Raw genomic sequence first — 12,744 nt, 5'->3', positions numbered from 1 at the left:
ACTTCACGGGAGTTGAACTCCCGTGAAGTTTGGAAAATTTTTTTTCAAAAACCGACCCAGTTTCAACCAACTGGATCAGTTTTTATAAATAAAATAAAAACGGATCGTTTTTTGCAATTAAATCATGAAATGGGTCGGTTTTAAAAATTTGTCCGTACCAGCGTAGATGGGATCATGAGACCTCAGACGGCAGATACTAAAATAAGTAGCACGTGAACTGCATAAATTGCAGAAAACACCCTGTGTTATTAAAATTTGGCGGTTAATAAATTATCGCCGACTTCACGTCTTCATCCGTGTTCTCGAAAATAAAAGTCTTGATCTAAGTTAAAGAGATAAATATTAGTTGCAATAGAGAAATCGTCAATTTTATTATCCCTTGGAAAGCAATAAGATCTTATGTAACTACGACCCTGAATTTCCAGTTTCTTCATGCTTGAATATTTATCTTATTTTTCAAAATTAGAATATTATCTTTGTAAATCATAAGTGTTCACCACTAGGAATAAACCATGTTCTAAACGGAAACGTTAGGATTCCACTTTAATCTCTTGGCAGATGTACCAATGACAAACAAAACTTAGAAAAACAAGGTAGAAGTTGTAGGTCCCTGCTTTTTTTTCCCATACCTGCAAACAGAAGCCACCATCATGAGGAGTTAAAGTTAAGCAGCAATGTTTCTTTTCGAACTTTTCTTTCTTTATGAAAAATAGTATAAATACTAAAAAGATGCTTTTGAAGACGAAATTTTCCTTTCTTACAATTTGCAGAGTTTCTCATTTTGAATTACATGATCTTTAACTTACTTTCCCATCTCTATATATAAATAATAATAAAGTACATAGACACTGATCAAACACATGCAAAAATTCAAGATACCAGTGAAATTAGATGCCTAAGTCGCACTACCACTGTTAGAATACTTTAGCCAGCACCAAACTCCTCAAAGTTTGTTCAAACTAAACTTTAGCTTTACAGAGTCCATATGTTGCCTAGTCACACTCAAGAAAAATGGCAAAAAAGAAAAAAAAAAGAAAAGAAAAGAAAAGAAAACATCCTTTCTTATGGATCTCTATCTGCTTTCTTGATTTATAATCAAAAGGGGAGTCTTCCTCCTTTTCGCATGAATTTCTGTATGAATCAGCATCAGCAGTGACTCCATCTCTGGATGGCTTCTTCTCTCTGCTTGAGTTCGAATCATGGCTAACTGAAGTATAAGCTCAAGAAATATCTTGTAGGGTTGAAACCAGTTAGAATCACTACAAGCATCCAAACATACAATTGTTAAGTATATAGTATTCAAGTGAGAACTGTATATAAAGTAGGGGGGGAAACATATTATTAAGTATGGAGGTTACTTAGAGGAGATAGGATGATGACAAGGCCAATTGGGTATAAGAAGAATGTCGTCTTGTCCAAGAATGGAAGTACTGCATTAGTAATTCAGTATAAAGAAATGGTAAGTTTGGCCATATTCATAACAAGAGTAAGCTTTGATGACATGCAATAGTTGCGCAAAAAACACATACCATCATAACCGAGAAAGTTTAGATAGTGGTAGTAAGAAATGGCCACCATGAAGAGCAAATTTGACAACAGAACAGGAAAGAAACCATGAGCTGCTAAGATGGGTGACACAAAGTACTGAATCACTGAAAAGGATTAAGAGACGTTAGAGAAGACAAAGGAGACATCGATAACAAAGCTTAATAAGTTGAATTTATTACCATAAAGCAAAATAAATGATGGGAAGAAAGAGTTGCAGTGCACGTCAAATGCATACAACCTACAAAATAGAACTGCAAGTTGTTATATTGATAATTGTGTTGATAATACATGTGGAACTGCTTATTTTATGGTAAAAAGAATTGGTTTTTAAAAAAAAACTATGTAACTATTGTTCAAATTATATCATAGATTTGAAACTGCTAAACATGAGGTTTGATGGCTCCAGTTTAGTAGTGCTTCCATACAATTAACATTATAAAAATTCATTTTCCCATAAAGCACATCCAGGAGGGTTCACTTCATTCTTTATTCTGTTGAATAAGGATGGGTCAGCTACCAGCCTACCAATAATACTCTTTTCAGAGAAAGTTACAAAAACAGAGGGATTAAATTTGGACTGAAAGATTAATTAGGTAGATGATATAAAGAATTAGGCATCTATCATAATTTGATATTTATGCCATCCAGCGAAATTGCCAGAATTCCAGAATTGAATTCTAGTTATTACCATTCAACACGTTGCTCGACTACATGGCTGTTTGGAGCCTCCTCACGCAGATAAGCGTTTGCCAGGAACCTAATGAAAACAACAACAGATTGCAATTATCTTCAAGAAATTAAGTACATTAATTAGAGAAGTAATGGAATAATGTTTACACCAAACGACTGGCTTACACAAAAAAGACAACAGTAAGCCAGAAATACCAGAATAATCCAGAGTCAAAACTTTGCGTTGAACGTATACTGGTATTGGAAAATCATCAAACTAGTACAAACAAAGAGTACTTGTGCATAAAATAATTTGATATAAAGCTCCAAGTGGAGATATTGAGATCAGATATTGCAATTACGTTGAGCGATGCACTTCAGACCCATTTACTTGTTGTGGGGGTAAAAGGCTTACAATTGAAATTAAATCTCTCTTTTTTTTCTTTTTTTCTGCCTGGAAATAGCTTCTCTAGAAGGCCTGTTGGTAAATCTTTTATATTCAATGCAATCGGGAATAATAAAACTTGCAGTACACATTACCTGGCCAACGTTTGACCAAGGCTCGCCATAGTTGGGGGCATTTAAATATCTCCTTTTTTCTGCTTGTGATTCCTTCCATTTTCTTTTACGTTGTGCTTAAGTGTAACGGGAACTACTTCAGGATTAAAATCAAAACTAAACCTTACTTTTCTTTAATCTCTATACTTATGCACCCTTCGTTGAAATATATATGGTGTAAGTTGAAGGGGTAACCTTTTATCCAAAAAAAAAAAGTTCTCTGGAACCTTATCATCAATTTGAAGGGCTAGTTAAACCATTAATGATCTTGTAAAAAAAAATCCTTCTGGATCTAGTGAATTGTCCCCAGTTTCTCCAATTATAGTAGGAAAATGAGCCAATGCTTGACGATAAAACGGGATCTACCTACCCTTATCCAACGCATATTTAACTTAATTTATCAACATCCCCTCATGTTATAAGGCAGAGATGGGTCTGTTGGTCTATTCGCCTGACCAGATTGACCCCTTATTTTTGCTTTATCCCATACCCATCTCCTACCATCATGCAGAAACCACCAGCCAGTCGAAGTGCTTGTGAGGGGGAAAATATATCATGGAGGGGCTGCAACAAGCTATATTAGAGCAGGGGGCAGGAAAGCCCAAGCAGTTTATGGCTTCAAGTTGTCTAAGGTTGGTCTCATCAGATGAGATGAGAAATACCTTCTCTTGATAAAGCATATGATCTATCTGTGCATCTTAACCAGGAGAGTTTCACCCTTGTACAAAACATCTCATAATATGGCCTCATCAGGTTCTGACAAATCTAGCAGAAGTGTATACATACAATGAAAGAGTGGAGAAAGAAAGTGAATCAGAGGATAAAAAAGGGATGAGGTGCGCAGGGGAAAAGGGAGGAACGAGAATAATATTAAACAGAGATCGTACACAGTCACCTCATTACATGACTGATATAACAGAACACCTCAATATTACAACTGAGTGTTCAGGCATCAGCTTCATGTCTTGGAAAATAACCAGGACTGTGTTAGGAAATTGCAACAAACATTAAAATTTATACTGGTATTAATATTCCTGTCTATATGTAAAATATTTAGAATGCGCTAAAAACTAAAAAGTAAAGACTTTTCTACGTTACGCCAGATATTGCAACAAATTATTGCAAAACACAGCAGCACCAGAGGTTGAAACCAACATGTACAGTCAATGTAAAATTCTTACCAACAAAATGTGGCTACAAGTGATCCAGCTAATAAGAAGTGAAAGACAACAACTGAAATAACTGTGAAGACAGCATGTGCCAAACTCTGACCATACCTGAAGGGGTAAAAGAAAAAAAGAACATTATCATCTACAAGACAAATCCAGAGCAGGACGTGCATGATCAGCTATCTCAGGAGATGAGTCCTTCAAAGTGAAAGTGAAATTAGAAAAAATATACTGCTTTGGTCACTCAGAATTGAAGTCATCCCGCAGCAGCTAAAAGTGAACCAATGATTTAGAAAATATATAGGCAATATGATAATCTTAGGAAACTTACGCAACACAGTAAGCTGAAGTGGCAACTATCAAAAATAAACAGAAGATCACAACAAAAGCAGGGTCATCTCGTGCCCATTGATTTTTTGTTTCTGAAACAGAAGGAAAAAGAAACAAATTAAGAATTACCAAACTGAACAAAATTCTATTGCATAATCCAATCTGACATCTACAAGATAAGTAACTGTTTCCATGCTATTGAACATTCAAACAAATAAAAAAAGAAGTAAAAGCAAGAAGCAAGTGCGGAATGTAGGTATTCTCTTTTGTTTGCAAATCACCAATAAAATGCGTATTTTTGTTTTCATTTAAAATAACCAACATAGAAAATGCAACCCTTGGTTCAAGAATTTGTCAAATTTGCAGAAGGTAGGTTTCATTGATTAAATCTGGGATATTCTATGACTTTAAAACTACAAGGTACGAAAAAAAAATTAGAGTGAGAATGACTAAGATGAAAGCAAATACTCTTGAATCTTTAGGTTCATCAGCTAGAGAAAGGGGAAAAAATAGTCCAGAACAGTGGTTTAGCAACAGCGTAGCTAAGGAGAGAATTAACACATACATTCATCTATCCGCAAATGGGGAAAGAACTTTGGCCCAAATGTTCATATAACTTGATTTACATAAGGTAACTAAACTCATCTTATATCTTATACTAGTGGATTGAAATGTTAAAATATTTTTTCCGAAAACGCCCTCCAACACATGCCTACATGCATACATGAATAAATAGATTCTCCATATAAATGTGATAATTACACCCTTCATCACATACATATATATGGACACATTCATACAAATATACATAATACAAGTTCCTTATGCTTTCATAACTCCCATTTCATAACCCCCAATTAAATTCACCATGAATTACATTAAATTAAATCAATTGTGTTTTTATAACTCCCTATTAATCCACAAGCCTTTTAAATCCCATCCCAAAAACATAACCCCCACCCCATCATTATATGATCATTTCTCTTATCCCTTCCACATAAAACATGCAGGGGCACAGCAAGTCATGTTATGCTCTTAATATTTTCAATTCTGTGCTAGGTTATACTTGAGAAACCATGGGAATAAATTATATGTGTTTTTTCTTCAATTATATTATGTTGGTCCTGGGATTGCAAATGAAGAAGAGTTGGAAGAGCTCAAGACTTTCGATAGCATTTTTGTAAAATTATAATAGATTGGATGTAAATAGCAGATGATTGAGGTAAGCATTATATGCTTTACACTTTTGTATAGCTTTTTAGTTCTCATTTTGTTTATTATGTCATTACTTAAGCAATTGAGTTGGACGTATACAATTGATTCAGTGTCCATCCTCAAACTGTTTGATATTTGTATGCTTAGATTTGTACAAAATAGTAAATCCCCGAGAGTTATTTATACTTAAGCAGGAATTTATAGTCAAGTTAGGCTTTGCACAAACTCTTTGATATTTGCATGTGCACGTAGTTATACCAAAAAAAACTCTTGGATATTTGCATGTAAATTGTAATTCCTGCTTAGCACTTACATTTGCACAAATCCCCTCCTCATAGATAAATTTCAATAATTGTAGCAAAAGAAAATCTACACCTGAATAATTCAACCACATCCTCAAACTTTTTGTCAAAAAAATCACTAAGTACAGTATCACTATATTTATGTCCCTCTTCTCATTGTTCTAACTATGAATATTAAAAAAAAAAAAGGATGAGGGGCTCAAGAGAACCCCCGAAGCCATGCCCGCATTGCCCATGCTCTCACTGTGAATTAAATATATTAATTTCATATTTACATTCTTGGATTTGTACTTACAATTTTAAAATAAAAATAAAAGGATTTGTGCTTACAGGTGACGACAGAGGTTTGAGGAATTGATCGAGGTTTCAATGATTGAGGCAGATGGTCTAGGCTGTAAATTGTAGGAAGAACCGTTCTTTCTATATTCAAGAACATTGATGGCATCAACATAAAGACCATCGGGATATATGTCTAACCTCAATAGAAAGTTTCTCTTCTAGTCTTATAATTTTTATTGTATCTGGTTTCATATGCAATAATATGGATAATTCGATGTCATTAAATAGCTTTCTCGATATAAAAGTGAAGTCATACTATATAAATTTCTTATACATGGTTTTGTACTCAGTTTCTTTTTGTCACTAGATAATTTGGGTCTCAACAATCTGCTTCTATATGAAATTCAATTGTTTGACAAGTCATTTTATCCAAAATTCTAATTATAAAAAAACTTTTTTCTATATGTAAATGAAAATTACATTTTAATTGAATTACTTCATCCAATATTCTAATTATAACAATACTTTTATCTATACATTTTAAATTTATGTTAACTAAAATATATTAACTATAAGTTTTAAAATATATTTTGACTACATGCATTTAAATTTAATAATAAAATTGGACACATTTAATTCATTCTCATGAAGGAATGGAAAGTCCACCTCCCTCTAAGCCTATCTAAAGATTTTTAAAGAAATCTCTTTTTTTATTACACTAATTTTAAATATAATTGTAAAGATGGAGGAGCTTGGAATCCCAAAAAAGTGGTTGGAAATTCAAAGGTGAAGTTGTACATAGACATAGAAGAGAGCTTTTATTCTCTATGAATTACCTTATCTCTTCAAATTAATAACAAATTATCAAGAATACTAGAGACCTTTTATTCCCACTAAATTTACCTCCATTTACACCCATTCTTACAATATAAATACCTACAACGAACCCTTCAAGAACTTTAAAAAATTTCCAGGAACACCCAAATGAATTACATATTTTGCAAAAAAATCCATAAATTTATAAAATCTTCATAAATACCCAAGAGATTTCTAGAACATGCAAATTTTGCAGAGAAATCCACTGAACTTACAATAAATCTAAAAGACTTCCAAACCTTGTAAATTATTTTAAAAAAAACAGAACCAACCAATTCGGCAGAAAAATCCAAAGAACTATGAATTTTTAAAGAAAAGTACCTAAATTATCAAAACATCATAACTTGCAAAATTTAAAGAATAAATGAATTTCCAGTTTAAAAAAAAGTGAAAATTGCTGAAACAAACTGAACCTTTAGTTTTAAAAATAAACTCTAAAATTTAAAAAAGAGCCTTGAAATTTCACATTTTTAGAAATTCGTAATATAAAATAAATATGACCACGTGCAACGCACGTGCACTATACTATAAACTTAAAACTTACTTTGAACACATACTTTCTGGGTAGAAAGCTGATAACAGGTATTAATAAATGAAATAGGACGAAACTATTACTAGCTGAAAATTCGGAAGTAATCTTCAGTCTTATAACTGCTTCAGCGGTGGCATCCCTATCCACTCAATAAACACCTCTTTTTCCCCATTTCTTCTTTCGACAGAATATTTCATATCAAATGAAAAAGATAAAAGAATAAAAGAACCCTAGTCATAACGCCTAGAACATTTGGCATCTCTGTCAGGTGTTTATGTTGGCTCCCCATATGAAGTAAGAAACTTTTGAGACCCCAATTTATTCTCTAGAGTTACTCTATAATTACAGTACTTGAAGTGTGGTGAACCTGATCATAGAAACTCCAAGCAAATGAAATTGCATTTCTCAAGCCAAAGGTCTTTCCTCCCCAGGTACACTTTTATTTCAGAAACACAATCAGGAAGCATGCATGGTGTGGACTACCGGAAACCAGAAAACCCAAAAAAGAAAGAGAAAATGCAAATGATGGAAAGAAGAAGAAAAACAAGGAAATGAAAAACAAAATGCACAATTACACAGTATGCGGGATGTAGCGGGTCAAGGTACAAATTCGGCTACACAATTCGCCACTTAGAAAAGTTGGATACGTTAGGGAATAGCTTGCTTTGGTACGCAAGTTTGTAAGTGGTACGTTGTAAATTTTTTTAGGATGCGCTTAAAGTTTTCCAAAGTATATAGTAGAAAAGTAGAATTCTAATTATGAATTTAATAGTTTTTCCATACAAAATACTTAAATACTTTTTTTAGATGGTGTTTGTTTCTTTGTTCCGTGTTTTCTCTTCACAAAGCTTGTTTTAGGATCATGGTTTTGTTTTACATCTAATTAACATACGTGTTTAGTTACAGTAAAATCATCGGCTCACACACTCTATTGTGTGGCTCTCTTCACTTGATTGCACACGATGCATTGCGTCTTGTGCATGTGCCCTTAAAGAGATTTTGCATCTAGCATAGTTGTAAGTGGTACACCAATTTTAGGGAAACGGTTCGTGTATCGGAAGGAATCAGTTCATAAATGTACCATGAATCCGTTCGCAGGAACTGTACGATGGTTTGAGGGGGGTTCAAGGAATCACACAACTATGGCAAAATGGACGGAAATTGAAGAAACTGAAAGAGAAAGGGGCAAAATAGAGGAAGAGAAAGCTTCACAACCGAATCAGAAAAGAATGGGAATTAACAGAATTTTATTTATATATATACTTTTTTAAGAAACATGGAAGTAACACTGAATTAGCATTGATTTGGAGATGACCATGAATTAATGAAAGCATATTTTGGAAAATAATCTTCAACAAACAAGGGTGCCTGCAAATACACTTTAAATGAAGAGAAACATGTAGAAAATACAAAGATAAATATGCTAAATCCCTTCAATCAATACCTTTCTACAGTATCAAGTAGCTAGAACATGAAAGCTTAAGAAATCATATTAAACAACTTACCTTTTTACAAGATAAAATGTATCAGGAAATTTTGGTTTTTGTGTTTCTAGATAGGTATTTATCCCACCCAATGATGCAAACGTTCAATTTGGGACCTCCATTTGCAATTCAAAATGGAAGAATCAAATATAAATGGGCAGTGTACATTAATGAAATATACGAAATTTGAATTAGATAGCAGAAGATAAACAAGCGATATAAATCAATGCTAGCTTAGCAAATATACCGATTACTTTAACATCAAAAGTAACATTAATAAATGTTCAAAAAGAATGTTTAATCAATAAGTACTTACGCTTATGATATTTTGTGTGTTGATAGCTATATTCCCAATCCGATTTCACATGCAAAAAAAAAACAAATAGATTTATCTAGTCAGATTTTTCCATCAGGTAAGCTCAGGTACATCGAAAAATAATATAAGGAAATAAAAGGAAACTCAAAAAAGGGCCAAACTTTGGAATATCAAAATCCCGATCAACATTTAACAGACTAAAGAAAATCTGACCTATCACATAAATGATGGTGCATCTTATTAGACCACAATAAGCATGGGTGTGCATATTAAGTTATGTTAAACCAAAAAGTAAAAAATGGAGAAGCATTATGGTATTTAAACATCAGTAAGATGTTGTAGTTCATGAATAATGATATGGACTCCCAATTTGAAAAGCCAGCAACGTAATTAAGAATGGAGGTGTCATGTAATTTGGACCGTCTTTGTATGGCACTCAAGAGTCCAAACTGAGTCTTGCAAATGAACAATTTCTCTAGCTTTACCACATATATGTTGAATTGACAATCTTTAATTATGTCACTAATAGACTTTCTTAAAATTGCTTTACCGTGTGTTCAGTCGGGTGTAGTTGGAGTGTTTAGTGCATTTCCAGTTGCATGCAGCTCTCACCGTTGTAGCAGGAGCTGTATTCAATTTTTTGGTTTAGTTGCAGCTCCAACTACCTGGTTTATAGAGCAAGTGTTTGACTGCTTGTGTTTACAAAAGAAGCATAGTTATACTCCATGTATAGATTCCAACTATTTGAGCTCAATTTGAGAGAAATTGCTATTGCAGCTTTTGCTGACAATTTTCCTGCTGGACCTACAAGTTATGAATATAGCTATACCCAAAAAACATATATGCCTAAATTTTCAATAAATAAAATTCATTGGATAAAGGTTAGAACGCATTTATTAAGATATGAAAATCATTATATTATACAGGGATTATTATCAATACATTTGCATATGAATCTAGAGTATATTGGATGGTCAAGATTCGACCTCAATATTATGTGTATATCTAATTATGATCAGAGATTACTATCCACGTTTTTAAACTATTTCTTCTCTTACTTGCTATTTACTAAATCATGTGTTATATGTTCTCTTTGTGATGATTTACGTATTTTACAACACAGCAATAAATGTTTCAGTCAACTAAGATGGGAGAATGGTGAACTAGAACTGTAAAGGTGTACAAGTAGTTGTTTGTCACGTGTACAAGTAGTTGTTTGTCACGTGTCTTCGCAGATGCTGACGTAATTGGAAAGGATTGTCCTGTAAATTCATCTCATTTGTTAAAATTCACCGACATAATGAATTATCTAAATTAAAAAGCTTCTGAGATGTATATAACATAAAGCCGGCGAATAACAGCAGGAACTACAGGCGAAAACTTCAAGAACGTTGAAAAATACAGATATATGTTGTTTTGAGAAGGCGTCGACTCACAGTACCAGCAACTCCTGAATATGGTAGCAGGACATGCTGCTTATGGTGTGGTGAATTAATTAACACAGCAAGGAAGTGTGCTTTAAAGAAAGATGCTTACACAACTTTCGGCGAGGTACAAAGATGAAGCATCTGCCAGAAAGTATACTCAATATCCATTTGTTGCCACTACAAGAAGTGAAAAAATACGACATAAATAAGAGATCATAAGAGTACCAAAAAAAAAAGATGGTATCGACTATCAACAAGCTCAAGTAATCAAAAAAATAAGAAAGTAATGGCAACATAATATGCAAATAAAAGAAACCATCAGCAACAGCCATTAGCAGGTAAACACGAAATGGGCAAGTCAGACATGGAAATAGTTCACCACTTCAACATATTGTTGTAACTTTATGATTAAAGAGCTTCTGTCTACACGCACCAACGCAATAATAAGTAAAGAACGTTCCCTAAAAGAAAAGTAAGCAATGGATCCACAACATATCTTCACTCTCAGCAACTCAGCCCAACATAGCATCAAGGTGTTCACAGACCAGCATTCATTAACACCAAAAAGAGCATAACCCTAAAGCGATTCTTATGTTATCCACTAAAGAACAGCCTGAGCTATATAAGAAGATGTTTGCTCATTTTAAAAAACTATTTTGCTTAATGTCTACATGTAATAACAATGCCTCCACTTGAAAAGGTGTATGTATGTATCACATCAATTCATGATTCACAAGAAAAATGGGTTCCCGAAATGAGCAGAAACTCTCATTGATCATACAAAAGCTCCCATTTTCTCAGCAATCCTGACCTCCAGAGGTGGAACAAGATGAGACATAACTTCTAATATTGAGTTCTATTAAATTCTATAATCTTTAAACCTAAAATCCTTTAGCAAACAGCTAAGCAACTCAACCAATCAATAAGCAGATAGATCTCGACCTTCCCAAAGAATTTGGTAACCTTATCATATAGATCGGAGGCAAGGGTACGATTCCTTTCTGTATAAATTTAGATCAAGAGCTAGGGTTTCTCAAAGCATTTTTGAAGCATTAACTAGAGAAATACCTTGACAATTCTGCGGAGATATTGAGCGACGACCGGAGCGGGGCGCACGTTAGAGGACGTGCGCCCTTTCGACACCGTCGGCAACATCCTCTCTCTCTCTCTCTTCTTCTTCTTCTTCTTCGACGAGATCTGAGAAGAGTTTTCGCAATCGTCGACGAGATCTGTGTCTTGGTTGAAGAAGAAAGCGGAGTGAGAGCAACAAATCGAGCCCTTTTCTTTTCTTTTCTTTTCCTTTTTATTTTTATTTTATTTTTTTCGCACTGACTTGAGTTTTGGTCTGGAAGAAAAATCAGACTGAGCCCAGTTACAGCATTACTTGGTCAGATCCGACCCGAATCAAAGATTTCCAGACGATAGCCATGACTATTGTTTTTTTTTTTCTAATATTTTTATTTTTATTATATATTTTTTTTAAAAAAAGAGAAAAATATAATTTAAGAATATTATACATGTGATGATGACAAACGAGCAACAAGCTGCGCCGCTAATCCTTTCTGAATTGTAAAACCTAACCTACGAAACACGTACTCAGCGGACAGCAGTCTGTTGTCCCTACATTTTTCTTTTCTTTTTTAATAAAGAGCAGCAATTCAAGTTCTTTTAACCAAGACCATGGGAGCCATGAAACCACTGTCTGGCTCACCTGCGGTGGGCCTGCAGCAACTCAAAATCTTCATATGCATCAATGCTCTTCTTATTATAGGTACACTAAAAAGTCCATTAAACAACAAAACATAATTGGTGATCTACTATATTAAGCCCGTCAAATAATACACGAGTAGCTGCTGTAGATTATAGGCAAATAGATTAATGAAATTAGCTGATGATTTTTTTAGAATTAATATCAATTCGAAAAAAGGAACAAAATTGCGTTCAGGCTCTTTTATGTCTGCGGACACCAGCAAGAGAATTACTACATGTTGCTCTAGAAATTATAATATTTGGGAATCAATAACCAAATGATCGACAAT

At 33.8% G+C, this 12,744-nt stretch overlaps 1 protein-coding gene across 1 annotated transcript; it reads right to left on the bottom strand.

The window, feature by feature from the left end:
• On the bottom strand, positions 850 to 12,004 carry LOC109841105 (protein unc-50 homolog). The gene is made up of 10 exons (XM_020409973.1): positions 11,774 to 12,004; positions 10,815 to 10,882; positions 9,279 to 9,304; positions 4,276 to 4,366; positions 3,957 to 4,052; positions 2,237 to 2,305; positions 1,728 to 1,786; positions 1,530 to 1,652; positions 1,359 to 1,430; positions 850 to 1,259 (listed from the first exon to the last, which is right to left on the bottom strand). Exons 1-10 carry the CDS (start codon positions 11,858 to 11,860, stop codon positions 1,204 to 1,206), a joined length of 747 nt encoding a protein of 248 aa, XP_020265562.1. The 5' UTR covers positions 11,861 to 12,004; the 3' UTR covers positions 850 to 1,203.

The sequence above is a fragment of the Asparagus officinalis genome, chromosome 5 (genome assembly GCF_001876935.1).
Source record: "Asparagus officinalis chromosome 5, Aspof.V1, whole genome shotgun sequence".
NCBI classification, from domain to species: domain Eukaryota; kingdom Viridiplantae; phylum Streptophyta; class Magnoliopsida; order Asparagales; family Asparagaceae; genus Asparagus; species Asparagus officinalis.
Note: the sequence above shows the minus strand (reverse complement) of the source record. Positions and strands in the feature narration are given on the sequence as shown.

Coding starts and splice junctions, on each gene's coding strand:
- LOC109841105 (XM_020409973.1), bottom strand. CDS start 11,860: ATGTTGCCGACGGTGTCGAAAGGGCGCACGTCCTCTAACGTGCGCCCC. Junction 4,367..9,278: donor ACACACAAAATATCATAAGC/GTAAGTACTTAT, acceptor CTTCTGTTTCAG/AAACAAAAAATCAATGGGCA. Junction 2,306..3,956: donor CTTGTAGCCACATTTTGTTG/GTAAGAATTTTA, acceptor TGTTTTCATTAG/GTTCCTGGCAAACGCTTATC.